The sequence below is a fragment of the Mauremys reevesii genome, linkage group 4 (genome assembly GCF_016161935.1).
Source record: "Mauremys reevesii isolate NIE-2019 linkage group 4, ASM1616193v1, whole genome shotgun sequence".
NCBI lineage: Eukaryota > Metazoa > Chordata > Testudines > Geoemydidae > Mauremys > Mauremys reevesii.
This window is the reverse complement of record NC_052626.1, coordinates 47,790,920-47,807,648: the sequence shown is the minus strand read 5'-3', so window position 1 is coordinate 47,807,648 and position 16,729 is coordinate 47,790,920. Positions and strand designations below refer to the sequence as shown.

Here is a 16,729-nt window from a genome sequence, read left to right as displayed (position 1 = left end):
CTCTGCTGACGTATTGTATTAAAGAATGAGTTATCAAAATTAATTTTGGGAAGATTGTCTAAAAGTCATTTTTAGAGATAAAATATAGGACTGACGGTCTCAGAAAAACTGCCTGGACCCTATTCAGCAATCTTTACTTACTGCTTACTTTGGCTAGTAGCCTACACTGGGAGATTTGACTGGGTAAGGAGTGCTGAATAAGTCCCTGTATGAGGTAGTCCTTATTTCTGACCCATTTCTGACCCACATTATCTTACTTATTAGTTTATAATTATTTAAATATAAATATGTGAAATGCCAGTTCAAGTAGATAGCATAGGTGATGGGCTTATTATAAATACCTAAAATATACCTAGTTTTATTCACTATCGCATTTCATTTGTGTAGTGTAACCGACATCTTAAAATCTTAATAATAAGAGACAAACATCATACAAGGAGATATGGGGAATTTTTTCAAAGCATTGTTCTGGGTGTGAGATACATGACTCCTGTGTGACTAAAAACCTGCTCTGGACTGGAAAATGCATTCCGTAGGACTTGAGAAATATTTTCTTGTTTCGTTTAAGCACAGAGGACCAATTTCTGTGCTAATTTAGGTGCCATGCAATCTCATTGAAGTCAGTAGGATTGGGGGATTTATGTTGATTCATTATTTGGCCCAGTGTTTTCATAACAGGAATTTTCCTTTTTTTCAGTATTTATTTTTAAATAACTGAAAAAGGAGAGAAATAACTCTAATCTTACATGATATTGGGCAAGGATGTAGAAACTCTGAAGTTTAGTAAATTACAGCTAGATACTGTCTATAAAAGGTTTTAGAATGATATTTTTCACAGGATACTACTCTGTTGATTAAACATTGTTTTAGTTGTATTCTTTACAATGATAAACCAAATAGTCTCATTTTCAGGTAGCTAACTACTAAATTTCATTTTTTTTAAAAAAAGGAGAAATCATTTTTAATTTTGTGTAAGACACAAAAACATCTAAAAGTTAATTATATGTCAGAAAAGTTAACAAAAAAGTAATCAGTTGGATATTATTTTGAATGCAATTTGTTTATTTTTTAAAGTAATGCTGAACTTTTATAGATAAATTATAATTTGTTGGTTTTAAGTAAAGGGGGTTGCAATGGAATGAACGGCAAATCTTTCTGAGAATTTAAGGGCCTGATTTCACAAGGTGCTGAGCAGTTTGTGATTGCTGCCGAGTGCTTTCACCATCCCTTGATGTCAATGGAAGTTGAGGACATAGAGCACTATTTAAAAGGTGGTCAGCACCTTTAAGATCAGACCCTAAAATACTGCTGTATCCTTGATCCTTTGTTACTGAAGTCAATGGGAGATTTGCTGTTGACTTCAGTGGGAGTAGGCTCAGGGTTTTAATTGGCTGGGTTTTTTAGTCCTTATTCAGGCAGAACTCCCATTTGTATCAGTGGGAGGTCTGCCTGAGTAAAGATTGCAGCAGCCAGCAAAGTATGTCAATGACATAAGCAGTATTTTATTTACCCAAAATGTGTAAAGAATGCATTCAGTTTTATATCTCTGAAATTCTTTACCTTTTCCACATTCATTGCTTTGAGAAGGGAAATATTGCTCTCGTGGAGAACTGACGTTTCGTTTACTCACATTGCAAATTTCAAAAGAAGTAGAAACTGCTGGATGTGTGTGCACAATGCAATTATGTAAAGAGATCAGACAGATGTTAAAATTCAACATACTTATTGTCCTGCATTACAGTTGACTGTAGAGAATCTCTAGTCATGTATATCTGTTTTTGATACCTCTACAGAATAACTGTCCAGCATCCTCTGCCCAACCAATCAGAATGTAGGAAAATCTACAGATATGACGGAATCTACTGTGAATCTACCTACCAGAAGTATGTTGAAATCTGTGTGAGTCTTACCTCTGGCTCGTGCATTAGTGCTCGTGCTCTCCCGCTATCAGAAATTAAACATGTATTGAAACCTTATACTTCTATTTAAATGAAAAACCACTAAAATAGGGACAGAACATTGTTGTTTAATTCTTTGGAATTGTGCTCTAAAAGTTAAAAAGCAGATTAAAAAATCCTATGACTTTATTAAATCTCTTCTGTATATTGCAATAAACAAGCACTTATACAGTACAAAATCTAGGCAAAGTATATTGCACAGGTGTTTCACATCTTAGGGATTTGAAAGGTGTGTTATGTATAAATTAGCTGTCACTTTTTTCAGTCGTGTAATGGAATGATGAGTTGTAATTTGCATAATCCTTTAAGAAGTCAAATTATACTGTCATGTAGCAGATTTAACATGCTAGCTAAGATTTCATAGCTTTGCAGCTAATTAGTATGTACCTTACAGGACTGTTAAATTGGAGTTGTCCTTTTGGTTTGTCGGTTGCCTTTGTCTATTGCTTAATGGTACCTGCATTTGTGACTAGCTACCAAATGTTACTAGTCCTTCTGATGAAAGTACTGTAGAGGTCTATTAATATGGGCAAGCAAATATAACATGATTTGACTTTTATTACTTTTACAGTCCGCAGAGTTTCTTTTTGAATATAGTAAGAATTATAATCTTTCATGATTAGATTCAATAATCCATTTCCAGTAAGAATTGAGAGAGATGACATTTTATAACTATATTATAGATGTTTTTGTGTTAAAATTTTGCAAATGCATTACACTTTTCTGATTATTTTTATTGAATTTCCTTAATGTTTAATTTTTATATTCTAACTCTATTCCTGTTTTGTGGCATATTAAATCAGTTATCTACAAGGAGATAAAGAAAATACTACAATTGGCGCAATAGAAATTAATTTCTAGAACAAATAGTGTTTACATTGTAGCTAGAGATTTCTTTGGCAAGAAAGCAATATTTGTTGTGTTTCTTCAGTTCATATTTCCCTCCAATTATTCTATAGCTTGTTTCAATTTAATGAATTAATTTAGTAACTGGGGAAACCACCACAGTAGTAAAAGTTGTAGCTATAGAGTGGATGAAGAATAGAATTAAGGTTTGTAAGAGAAGAATATAAAGAAGAATGAAAGTTTGCGATATTAGAACATAAAGATAAATCAAGATTGAGCCAAAGATTTCCAAAGTGTTAATTCACTTGTTGAGCCACGATGGTAGTCTGACTTACTATTGAGTAAGTTTTTCTGTTTTTAGAGTTAAATTATTTCCTTTTTATTCATGGTTTACATTGATTTATTGATCATTCTGTAGATAGATTTTAATCTGTGATAATTTTATATGCCATCCATCCAGATATGACACTGTATACGAGGGGTAATCAATTATTTTTTGACAAGGTCCATTATTATTATAATACTAAAAATCAATAATGATAATAACTAAATAAAAAGATTTTGGGGTTCATTTAAAAGTGTCTGACGGTCCGGATTTGGCCTGTGGTCTGCCTATTGACTACTCCTGCTATATAGTGTAGTCCGTCTCTTGGGAGAATTTGAAGAAGCATAAACATTCTGTTTGGAAAGATGACTTTAGATGGATGTACTGTACTTATCTTTGAGCAGTAGTTTTATTTGTTATACACCAGTTTAGTAACTATAAATGCTTAATGATTTCTTTAAGCATAATATTAGATTTGCCATCAACGGTTCATGTCAGTTTGTAAAACTGACTTCATGACTCTGGAAACTGTGGCTGTGGAGCTACAACCCTTGGCACAAGGGAGTGGATAGTAGTCTGGCCAGCTTTGGTGGGGGTTGCAAGCACAATGATGGCTTAATTAAAAACGCTTACAAATACTCTGATAGGCGTAGTTTTTAATAATAGATATCGTTTACAGTCAGCAAAGTTGCAGTAGATAGCAGACATGACAGCAAGAAAAGTGTCTTGATTCTGTATTAAATACAGACAAATATTGGCAAAATAGTCTCAAAATTTTAAGTTTGATGCAACAATCAATATTATAATTAGTCTTGAAAGGATTAGATTTTTATCAGTTAATGTTGATAAGCATTGATGTAGCCATTTACACACAAACTATCAGAAAAATATTTCCCTTGATAATATAAATTTACAGATTAGTGAGGTAAGAAAACTGCTGCTTGAGAAATTATTAGAGTTTGATTTAAGGATATTTGTATTTTGACATGCATTGTTGATAATTTGTGTGTTAAGTGTTATAAATCTTTAATTTTTAAATCTCAATGACTGCTATCATTAAATAATTATTGTTTGACCCCAGAATAATTTCCCACAACTGTGAAAATGTAAATAGCTAAAAATAGAAAAAATGTTTAAAACCCATAATTTTGTGCAATTGTGAAAATTTAGATCAATAAAATCCCCAAAATGTTTAAAAATAAAATTGATGTTATCCTTCAAAATTATCAAAAATATAATTTGAATTCTGCTAAGCCTTATTATAATTATTTAATTTAATATAGCTGATGTTGCTTATCTGAATTCTTATAAACATTATCACGCTATTAATGTCACATAACAAGCATAGGCTTCTGGGGAAGAATGTAATATATTTCTCTCTATAGAAGTTATGTAGCAAGTTTTGACTTTCCTCTAATGTTGATAGAATTTTTTCTTTGGTTCTTTGGAGTTGTGATACTGTTGAGGATAGTGCATATACAGCATATTTAATTGCTGTGTGCTGTAATTTATATCTTTTTCATTGTTGATGTTATTGGAAATTCTTTCTTCAGATCCTATGGTAATGTGTTTCCACTGACATTAAAATTTAACTACAACTATGGAAAACCTTCCAGTAAAAATGACAAAAGTTTAGATTTGAATGGGGGGAGGGATAGCTCAGTGGTTTGAGCATTGGCCTGCTAAACCCAGCATTGTGAGTTCAATCCTTGAGGGGGCCACTTAGCAATCTGGGGCAAAAATCAGTACTTGGTCCTGCTAGTGAAGGCAGGGGGCTGGACTCAATGACATTTCAAGGTCCCTTCCAGTTCTAGGAGATAGGTATATCTCCAATTATTTAAAAAAAAATGCTATAAGCCAAATTTGAACTTTTGGTACTATGCAGACATATATTTTATGAGAGGTAGAATTTGGTTATTTATAGAGCGCTATTAAAATGTTCTGCCATAAACATTTATAAATCTTTCCATTGTCATACTTGCTTGTTTACTTTTTTTGCTAAATTTCAGTTACACTCTGATAGTGTGATTACTTTCTATGACCCTGATTCTGTGCACCTTTCATATCACAAAGAGTTATGCCACTTGTGCAGAACTTTCAGTGAGCAAGAGTCCACTCACTGGTGGAGTAATGACTACTTCAGAACCTATATTGGGTAACACAGGGTTGGCTCATCCCTTATTGCAGCCGTCACCGTTTTAGCATTCAGGAAAAAAAGGATTTTGGGAAGGACACTGGATGTGTGAGGAGTCAAGGCATCACTCTCTACATGCTGTTTAACCGGAATAGCTACACAGTAGTCACTCTGATTTACTTCTGATGACAGCAGTACTTACTATTGTAGGTTCTGCAGGCTTGTCACCAAGCAGTGTTGCTTAAAACTACAAGAGTACTAAGGGCCAATACAGAATAGGACAGGACAGGAACCAGAGTGGCATTTGGAGACTTACTAATGTAAATAGAATTTTTCCATCCTCTAAATGTGGAAAAAAAATATAATGAGGTCCTGTGCTCTGGGGTTTACCCTGTACCATTAGGGTTGTCAACTTTCTAATCTCACAAAACCGAACTCCCCTGCCCTGCCTCTGCCCCTTCTCCGAGGCCCCGCCCCCACTCACTCCATCCACCCTCCCTCCCTTGCTCGCTCTCACTCACTTTCACTGGGCTGGGGCAGGGGGGTAGGGTGCAGGAGTGGGTGAGGGCTCTGGCTGGGGAATGCAGGCTCTGCGGTAGGGCCAGAAATGAGGAATTCAGGGTTTGGGAAGGGGCTCCATGCTAGGGCAGGGAATTGGGGTGAAGGAGGGGGTGTGGGCTCTGAAGTGGGGCCAGAGATGAGAGGTTTAAGTTGCAGGAGGGGGCCACAGAGCTGGGGCAAGGATTGGGGTGCAGGAAGGGGTGTGGGCTCTGGTGGGGCCAGGGATGAGGGATTATGGATTCAGAAGGGGGCTAAGGGCTGGGGTAGGGCATTGGGATGTGAGGTGCAGTCTCTGGGAGGGGGCTGGGGTGCAGGAGGGGGTTCCGACCTGCAGCAGAGGGTTTGGGTGCAGGAGGGGGTTTGGGCTCCAGCCGGGCAGCACTTACCTGAGGCGGCTCATGGTCAGTGGCACAGCTGGGCTAAGGCAGGCTCCCTGCCTGCTCTGGCTCCACACTGCAGCCGGAAGTGGCTGGCATGTCTGGCCCTCATGCGGAGGTATGTCCAGGCAGCTCTGTGCTGTTCCCAGCCAATGGGACCTGCGGGGACAGCATGTGGAGCTTCCCTGATTGTAGGGGCCACAGGGACATGCCAGTCGCTTCTTGGAACTGTGTGGAGCCAGAGCAGACAAGGAGCCTGCCTTAGCCCCACTACACTGCTGACTGGACTTCTAACAGTGATGCTGACCAGAGCTACCAGGATCCATTTTCGCCCAGGTGTTCTGGTCGAAAACCGGACTCCTGGCAACCCTATGTACCATGAACCTAAAAGAAATAATTTTCCATAAAGACACACAATACCGAGAGCCTTAAGTAGTCCAAGATTTATTGTGAGAGTTTATTGAAAAGGGTTGTAGCCCTATTGGACAATGCATGTGATTACATTTACTAAAGTCCCAGTGCATAACACTGAGTGTCTATGGTTCAAGGGATTACTTGTGTAAGAGATCTGTGTATAGTGAATATGCAGAATAACCTATTCTAACGTAAATCCAGTACTAGTGTGTGTGAACTACTGACTGTCCTTTTTACCCACACTTTTCTTTTACTGGTGTCTTGTGCCTAACTTTGACAAAAGTAACAATTTGTGACATTGTATTTAAAGATGTGTGGTGATATGTGCAAAATGATTTTGCAAAAAGGATGTTGCAGGACAGATTTCGGAGAGGAGTTGCAGTGATCATTATTAAAGTCTTTACAAGTACTGCAATTAATAGTATTAAGAAAGATGTTAAGTACCACCGTAACACTATTTACATAGGCAAAACTTTAAATATTTAGAATAGTAACTGTTGTATCCTGCCTATGACCCCTGTGCATATTACTCCAATTAATGTTATTGGAAATTCCACTAGGGATTAAGGGGAATACCTCATCTTAAAAGCCACTGCAAAATACCCGTATTTCCCTGCTGTCTGCCAAAAGTTCATGTTTTGCAGGCACGCTAAAATAAAATTAGAAAGTGATCATGGAGTTTGTTTTCATATTCGATGGAGGTTTGAAAGAACTAAACATGTAGTAGTTATTCAAAACTTTACAGTTTTGCCTCTGCAACTAAATATGTAGGGAACAAATATTTGATAATGGGGTCTTTAGTCTAGCAGAGAAAGGTATAACATGATCCCGTGGCTGGAAGTTGAAGCTAGACAAATTCAGACTGGAAATAAGGTGTACATTTTTAACAGTGAGGGTAATTAGAACATAAGAACAGCCCTACTGAGTCAGACCAAAGGTCCATCTAGCCCAGTATCCTGTCTTCTGACAGTGGGCAGTGCCAGGTGCTTCAGAGGGAAGGAACAGAACAGGTAATCATCAAGTGATTAACCATTTGAACAATTTACTAAAGGTTGTGAATTTTCTTTCAATGGAAATGTTTTGAATCAAATTTGGATGTTTTTTAAAATATATGCTGTAGTTCAAAAGGCATTTTGGGGGTGAATTTTATGGCCTTTATAATACAGGAGGTCAGACTAGGTATTCACAATGGTCCCTTCTGGCCTCAGAATCTATAAACTGCGATATTTGCAGTGTTCCACATAATTAGTTGAGGAAATGCTGTGGTAACATTCTTTAGTTCAGGTTCTGAAGTGTGGCTACTGTTATAAGGGAAAACTAAGTGAAGGAGAGTTTAGGTTGGAAAACAGGAAACCATGCTCTAAGCTTACCAAGCTCTTTCTGAGGGATCTCTCTTGGAGGTCAGCTAGGAAGAAAAGAGTGTCAGAGACGCACCCAAAGATTAATTTTTAGTTTTCCCACCAAAAAATTGTGATGGCAGGAGAATAATGCCTTCCCATGCTGCAGAGCAGACTGGTAAGAGGTTTGGGGTGAGGGAGGCAATCCTTTTATGGGTGTGGGCACAAATAGCTGCCCAATTCTGATATGACCCAGGTAACTAAAAACAACTTTTTTAAAGAGCCTTACTGACTCTAATGTAATGGCATCTGTTCTTGCATCCACAAGTATTCTAGGATCATGGTTGGACTCGGTGTTGTTGGATCCTAGGAAAGGTCGCTCAAAGAATGTGGACATTTGTATTGTAGGAGCCAAGGAGATAATTTACATTTCTGTCATACTAAGATCCACAGTCTTGTTACAGATGGCCTGCCTACAGCTTTCGAGGTATAACCAGACCTGTCAGTCACTGGCAGGAAAGGGTGTGGGCTTGGCTCAGTTCCTAAAGACTCAGAACAAAAACTGGCTATCTCCACAGCTGGTTAGTTAGTTCCAGATTCTTTCTGTTGCAAAGTAGGAAATGACAATTAAACCCAAAAGAAACCTCAGTTCACTTCCAGAATCATCCTTCTTTGTCATATGAGAATCCCTCTTTTCTATTTGCCTAAAACTCTGGGGGCTTGTGCCCTGGCTCACCTTCATGGAGTACTGCATGGCAGTCAAAGATAGGAAGAAGACAGGGATATAGGACTTTTGGAGGCAGCCAGCATGGGTCAAAGTATCCTCTGCTTCTCTCCCCTGGATACAAAAGCCCTTAGGCAACATCAGATTGCCAAAAAAATCTCTGGTAGCCCTGCTCATCTTCACAGAGTGCTGTAGGGCAGAACAGCAGCATCTTATATCACTGCTCATCTTCATTGAGCATAACATGGCAGATAAATCTGTGTTTGGTACCTCTTCTCATCCTCTCAGAGTGCAGGATAGTGAATAAACCTAGAAAGAGTACCCGGCTATGGGTCTGATTCCTCGACGCTCACCTCAGAGTATACAGATGGAGGAGATTTTCTTTCTCACAGGAAATCCCTCCAGTTTAGGGTTCCTCTCTTCTCCTCTTCGTGTCACAGAGTGCAGTGCAAATAGCAACCTTTGATAAACTCCTCCTAACTCTCTAGGTGGGGAGCAAAAGTGCCTAACCTACCTCACAAGAGCCAAAGCATATCCAGCGCTAGGCTGCTTGGGTCCTTACTAATACGTCATCCTCACCCCAGTCCAAAATGGGAAACAAAAGGAGTAATGGAGAGATAGTAATAGTTCCCTCCCCTCTAAGGGGAAGCACTATTAGAATGCCTCCAAAGGACAGGGAAAGAACATAAGAACAGCCATAATGGGTCAGACCAATTATCTGTCTAGCCCAGTATCCTGTCTTCCAACCGTGGCCAATGCCAGGTGCTTCCGAGGGAATGAACAGAACAGGCAATTATCAAGTGATCTATCCCCTTGCCCATTCCGAGCTTCTGGCACATAGAGGCTGGGTACACCATCCCTGCCCATCCTGTCTAATAACCATTAATGGACCTATCGTCCATGAACTTATCTAGTTCTTTTTTGAACCCTGTTACAGTCTTGGGCTTCACAACATCCTCTGGCAAAGATTTCCAGAAGCTGACTGTATGTTATGTGAAAAAATACTTGCTTTTGTTTGTTTTAAACTTGCTACCTATTAATTTCACTTGGTGACCCCTAGTCCTTGTGTTATAAAAAGGAGTAAATAACACTTCCTTGTTTACTTTTTGCACACCCATCATGATTTTATAGACCTCTGTCATATCCCCCTTAATCATCTCTTTTTCAAGCTGAAAAGTCCCAGTATTATTAATCTCTCCTCATATGGAAGCTATTCCATACCCCTAATCATTTTTGTTGTCCTTTTCTGTACCTTTTCCAATTCCAGTATATATCTTTTTTGAGATGGGGTGGCCACATCTGCATGCAGTATTCAAGATGTGGATACCATGGATTTATATAGAGGCAATATGATATTTTCTGTCTTATTATCTATCCCTTTCTTAATGATTCCCAACATTCTGTTCACTTTTTTGATTGCCGCTGCACATTGAGTGGATGTTGCCAGAGAACTACTGGGGGAGCTGATGGACAAGGGAGTAGCAGAATTACCAGGTAAATGTAGGAAGTCTGTGATCCTTGCCAGAGAATATAGGAGAAAATAGAAACCTTATATCAGGGTCAAACACCCTCTCTGGGTTTTCAGTCAGGATATTCAACTGGAAAGAGAACCCTTTAGGGGGAGGTGGGGTTAGAGACAACTCTCTAGTGGAAACTTAAAGCAGTCTGCAGTGCTCTAGCCTAATCTGGACTGGCACTCCAAATGAGCAGCCATCTTCTCCATTATGCAGATTGCTAGTTGCTCTCCTGTTCAGACAAGTCATTTTTGGAGGTCATTGAAAGGGGTTATTCAGTAGACTTACTCCAGTTCCTGAAGTATAGATTCATGTAAATTCCCATCATCATCCAAACCAGGGAAGCATTGGGAGAGGCACTGGGATTACTGATACCTTTTGTGGAATGAGATAATAGATCTAGGCCCTTTGCTTCATCCTGTTCCTGGTCAGAAAGAAATCTGGTGGAAACAGAGCGGTGCTTGACTTAGAATTCCTCAGTATGTTCTCAGTGGAGATCAAGTCCAAAATGGAGAAGGCCACATCCATTCAATCAATATACGGGATTTTCTTATTCCCTGTAGATCAGAAGGATATCTTCTCCATATCCTCATTTATAGGGTCTCAAAGGAGGAGCATATACTTGACCTTGGGGGATGACAGCATTTATAGCACAGATTTTTTGGCCATCCTTTCCTCTCATTTAATTTCTAAGTGATGGTGCCACATATAATTTTTTCCACTGCCCTGGGCTCTCATGAGGCCTTTGGATCTTCCTTTCACATCTTCAGTACAGTCTTGTGTCTCACCTGACGTCAGATGACTGAGGAATGAAAGTCAGAATTTTTCCACTATGCAAGCTTCTGAGAGTAGCCATTATGGCTCATGGCAGCCTAGAAGGTTGCATCACCCACTCAGGGATAAGAAGCAGTCCTGGGGGCTTGGTCCTCAGGATGCACAATATGGATGTCTGGAGCTCAAAGTGATCCAATAAGGTGCAGTTTCTCTTTGGGACATTTTAGAACAGATTTGCTATTAATTAATATAATTTCATATGTGGAAACAGGCTTCCATCCTTCCACAGGAAGCTGCAAATGCAGTTGTCCTGGGCAGAAAGATCCTGCTGTCTGTCCACCACCTCTACATTGAAAGCAATTTTAAATGCCACACCGCAGAGTGGCTCAGCAGGAGAAAGATTTGGCAAGTTGAGTGGGGGCTTCTCCTGCAGGTTAGATCCCTGACATGGACTTTGTTTCCCCAGGGTTGGTCTTGTTCGTCTTCATTTGCCTTCATTCTCAAGGTAGTCATCTATTTTCCCTGTGAGTGAGTTAAGGGTCAAAGTAACAGATGCCCTGGCTCAGAACTGGACACAAGTTCGATATTCCTTGCTTTCCATTTCCTACTGAGGGTAATTCAGAAGCTCAAAAAGCAGAAAACATTAGGAGTCCCAAATGGTGCTTCACTGAGTACCATTTGAGCTACTAATCCCAACAGTGAGACCTTCCTTGCTTCACCAATGCTGAGAGGAATCTTTTTTTTCAAGGTCCAGTTTTATATCAGGAGCCAGACAGGTTAAACGCAGTTGCCTGGCAATTGAGAGTCACCTGAAAAAATATAGGTTGGATATTAGGAAAAACTTTTTCACTCAGAGAGTGGTGAAACACTGGAATGGGTTACCTAGGGAGGTGTGGAATCTCCTTCCTTAGAGGTTTTTAAGATCAGGTTTGACAAAGCCCTGGCTGGGATGATTTAGTTGGGAATTGGTCCTGCTTTGAGCAGCGGGTTGGACTAGATGACCTCCTGATGTCCCTTCCAACCCTGATATTCTATGATTCTAAGATATTCTGAAAGTATCATTTGTAGCCTCAAGAAAAACATTCTCCTATGTGAGGTACATGAGAGCAATAAAGTTCACAATGTTTCTCTAATATCAGCTTCAGTATTCCATGTTTTGGAATTCCTGTAGGAAGGCCTTGGCAGAGTCATCAGGGTCTCCATACTGAAGAGCAAGTAGCCATCAGCCATCCCTCATACAGCACGCAAAGGGAGGACCATGTCTCCTCAACATTAGATGTCTTTTCTCTTCCACTTCAGATTTTGAGACCCTCTCTGGTACCTGGTACCTGAGTCTGGTCCCTTATGCTCTCCCATTGTATGAATTTGAAGAAAGTCTGCAATGCAAATAAATAGTCCTCTTCATGCTATACTACCCAGTGCCATAGGGGAAGTAAGCCTACAAGTCTACCATTTCAGAATAATTGGCAACCAGATGGTCATACGTTTGCCCATATTCCGTTATCCAAGTTGTACTTCCAATGCTTGGCTGATGCAGCATTTGGGAGAGTGATGCTCCAACATGCAATCCCTCGATAACAGAGAACGGAGGCAGTATCTGTTTATACATTATACTATAATTATCTCCTTCCCTGAATGCATGCTGTTATTAAAATCCTACTGTAATAGATCAGTGGACCTTAGCATAATGGAGAATAAGAAAATATATATTTTTCTGAATAATAAGTGTGCACAGATCTGTCTGACTCTGGGCAGATTGTTCTGTGTTTCAATACAGGATCCAATATGACTTGTGGTTCAGTAAGAAATTTTGAAGTTTCTTTAAACTCGACAGTACCTCATTGTAATATCTACCTTGAGTTAATCTTAAAATGAATTTGGCATTAGTCAGTTGACCTACTTAGCAGTTATCTTTTGCTGTGGAAATGATCTGAAACAGGTTTAGATGGACCACACCCAGTCTGATGAATCTGTGTTAGGAAATGTTTCCTGGTATTCTGCCTAAATTGTTCTCACATTCCATTTCCACTTCATAAATGTTTCCTATAGGTTCATGTTCCTGTTTTCTAAGATGGAAAGGTCAATTCATTTGTTTGTGACTGAGCTGCTCTTATGTGCTTGGCAAGGTTTCACTTTGCCCCTCCCCTTTCAATAACTACCATTCTTACAAAATCAAGAAATATTAGTACTAATGGGAACAAAAATATCAGGTATGGACAACATAATTGAGCAAGAAAAAAAATTAATTGGCTTCACTAAAGTGTAATTTTCATTATGTGATTGAAACTAGCACCTAATATTTTTTTATAGAAGTAGTTGGCAAAATACCTGCAGTAAAATATGTATGAGAACTGTGGGAACTTGAGCACATAAGTAAAGGTCAAATTAAGAGTAATACAGCTACCTTTTACTTTTTTAGGCATGCTGTTGAAGGTTAGAGACCTGTATATCTACCAACTGATTTAGAAGAGGTATATATGCTGTTATTTTTTGGTGCCCAAAGTTAAACTGTATTATACAAGGGAGAGAGAAGTGCTGTACTGAATGAGCTATGTAAGTTGGTGAAACAAAGATCAAGTAAATTTACCTCATGTAAAATGGTAAGGGCATAAGTGTATTTTATCATGTATTTAATGGCTCATTTATATACATATGTATCATATACTATTTGATTATATAGCTGCTTATATATATATAATTACTAATGTAAATGTAGGCCTAGTTTAGTTTGGTTCATCACATCTTTGAAAAAGCTTTTTTTTGGGAAGGAGTGCAAAACAACATTTTTGTTTTACTTGGTATCCTGTTATTGAACACTTGAATTGTCCCTGGTTTGGGTACAGGACAAGGATGATGTTACAATGAAACATCCCAGTGATGCAGCAAAATATAATCAGGATAAACAAGGAAAGTTCCCAAAATCGTTGTCAAATATTAACATTGATAGTTTTGTTATTGCTAATCAATCAATATGCTTGTATAACTGAGTGTGTGATGCAGAATCTTATATTTGGTCATAGATATTGTTAATCATTACTATGTAGTAAATTGAATCAGAAAAGAGCGGTGTTGATAGAATGTAGGGTGTCAGCTTGGGTATAAAAGAGTGTATGGAGACTTAAGTATTTATCTTTGTTTGTTTGTCTGTGTATATTCAACCAGATCATTGGCCAGATGTATCTCCACTGTTCACTGGGGTGTGGCACTTTGTACCTATGCTGAAATAAATCAGTGCCCTGGATCTGAAATCTGGAGTTAGCAGTAGTTTTGTCTACTACAGCAAGCAGTGGTTGTCTCTTTTGGTAGGTTCGTAAGGTAACTTGTGGTTGGTGATCCTGAAAACATCCTCACAAGCTAAATACTTTTGTAGGTTCATATTCATAGATTTTAAGGCCAGAAGGGCCATCATGATCATCTAGTCTGACCTGCATAGCACAAACAGTAGTATTTCAACAAATGATTCTGGCATCAAGTCCATAACTTCTGGTTGAATAACGGCATATATTTTAGAAAGAAAATCTTGATTTAAAGAGTTCAAGTGATGGTCAATCCAACACATCGCAAGGTAAGTTGCTCATATAGTTAGTTGCCCTCACTGTTAAAAATGTGCCCCTTATTTCTAGTCTGAATTTGTTTAACTTCAGTGTCTATCCATTGGATGTTGTTATGCCTTTGTCTGCTAGATAAAAGAGCCCTTTATTATTGGAATAGCTTTTCCCCATGTAGGTACTTGTAGACCATGGTCAAGTTACTTCTTAATCTTTTCTTTGGTAAGCTAAGTAGATTAAGCTACTTTAGCTTCTCACTGTAAAGCATGTTTCCCAGGCCTCAGATCATTCTTGTAGATCTTTTCTGAACCCTTTTTAGTTTGTCAGCATCCATTTTGAAATGTGGATGCAAGAACTGGACACAGTTCCTGTAATGATCTCACCAATGCCTTATACAATGGTATTATTATTTATTATAAGTATTGCTTTAGTACTGAGACCCCAATCATGGACTGGGATGCCGTTGTGCTGGACCTGTACAAAACAAAAAGATGGTCCTTGCCCACCATAACTCCAAAGTCCTTTCCCGAGTCACTACTCCAAAATAAAATCCCCCATCCTATAAGTGTAACCTGTGTCCTTGGTTCCTAGATGTATGATCTTGAATTTAGATGTATTACTATGTTATTCAAGCGAGCCCAGTTTACCATGAAATCTAGATTGCTCTGTAGAAGTGACCTGTCCATATCATTGTTTACCACTTCATCAGTTTTGTGTCATCTGCAAATTGTACCAGCAGGGGTTTTGTTTTCTTCCAGATCATTGATTTATCTGTCTGATCAGGTACACTAGAGGGGATAAAGAGCTCTTCTGCATAGCATGCTGGGACTAGGCATAATCCATCTTTCAGCGCTGTTGTACACAATGGCTTGGAAGAGACTAGTGATGCCTGCTTTAAAGACTTGGCTTCACAAGGTTATAGCAAGTCATGGGGAGAGGCATAGCCCTAACCTCTCCACCCCTAACCCTATGGGTTGGTTACAGTTGGGAGCAGTTTTTGCTACACCCTTTTAAATGGGTTGAGATTTCCTCCAATATCCAGAAAGTATTGTTCCCTTAAAGATTATTCTATTCAGTCATTGACTTTCTCACGTCCCTTCATATGGCTTACCCTCATTGAGAGCACAATTGAGTCCTGTATATTTAGGGTTTACGTTAACACCCTCTTGTTTACTAATGTAACTCTTTTCAGCTTTGCCATGATTAAAAGTGATACAGATTTTGTTCCACACACAGCCTGACAGATATCACTAAACATATGATATAAGGAAAATTCTGACTGTTTCTTTTAGATAACTGCTTTTTTACAATAGCAACAGTCTTCCTCAGCTTAAAGCAAGTCTTCATTTGGAGTAATTTAAGTTTTCCCTATAAGAGAGAGAGTGCTCAGATTGAGAAAAATAAGAATTAAGCAAATTCTGCATCTTTTCAAATTGGGATACAGGAAACACAAGTTCTATTTTAAATCTTAACTGGGAGAAGACCGTGTTCACCAACTTAAAATTGTACAATTACACAACTTTGGCAAATTAAAGAAGAAAGCAAATATGACTCTTTTAATGAAATTTTGGGATAGGAAGATGAACCATAATTGTATCTGTGATGAGTGTAACGAAATAGTGATAAATTCACACATTGTCAAAAAAGAATGCTGCATTAATATATAGAACTTCCCCATATCTTCTGAAAACAGATAAACCAAAGGGAAAAATCTGGTCAACAGTGAGGGAAGACATGATGTTTTCAAAATTAATCTTTCCCAGTTTGTTGTACTATGAGAGATTGGTAAGATTAGATACCTTTTGCCATCACCGTTTCACTGAATTTTGTGAACTCAGTGTTTCAAGAAATGACAGTAGGTCTGCGCCATCTCTCAGGTTGCAGATTGTGGTGCAGAGCAGTCGGAAGTGCTGTATCATGCAGCGTTTATTAGAGAGGTGCTTGCCATTTACAGTAAATATGATATATTTGGGAATTAGTTCCTGTTTATAACCTCTTTTTAGCTGAATGAATTAAGGGTGAAATTCACCTGTTTCTGCACATATGTCAATGAAATGGACTTTGCGAGGCACTGGACAGTGGGTGAGTGGGTTAAAATTAATCCTCCTGTCCATAGGCTGGCTATTGCACTGCAGCACAGCCCCAACCACAGATGAATAACAGCTGCTGCCCATCAACACCTTTTGTGGAGTTTTTAGGCCACTTGATCTGCATAAA

General features: G+C 38.7%; 1 protein-coding gene across 2 annotated transcripts in view; it reads left to right on the top strand.

Moving 5' to 3' along the window:
• Positions 1-16,729, top strand: part of NPAS3 (neuronal PAS domain protein 3) — an 811,595-nt gene that overhangs the window by 100,807 nt on the left and 694,059 nt on the right. For both annotated transcript variants that reach the window (XM_039538326.1, XM_039538325.1), the window contains exon 2: positions 1,794-1,883. In XM_039538326.1, coding sequence (XP_039394260.1) covers positions 1,794-1,883 — 90 coding nt within the window. The remainder of the gene's footprint in view (positions 1-1,793; positions 1,884-16,729) is intronic.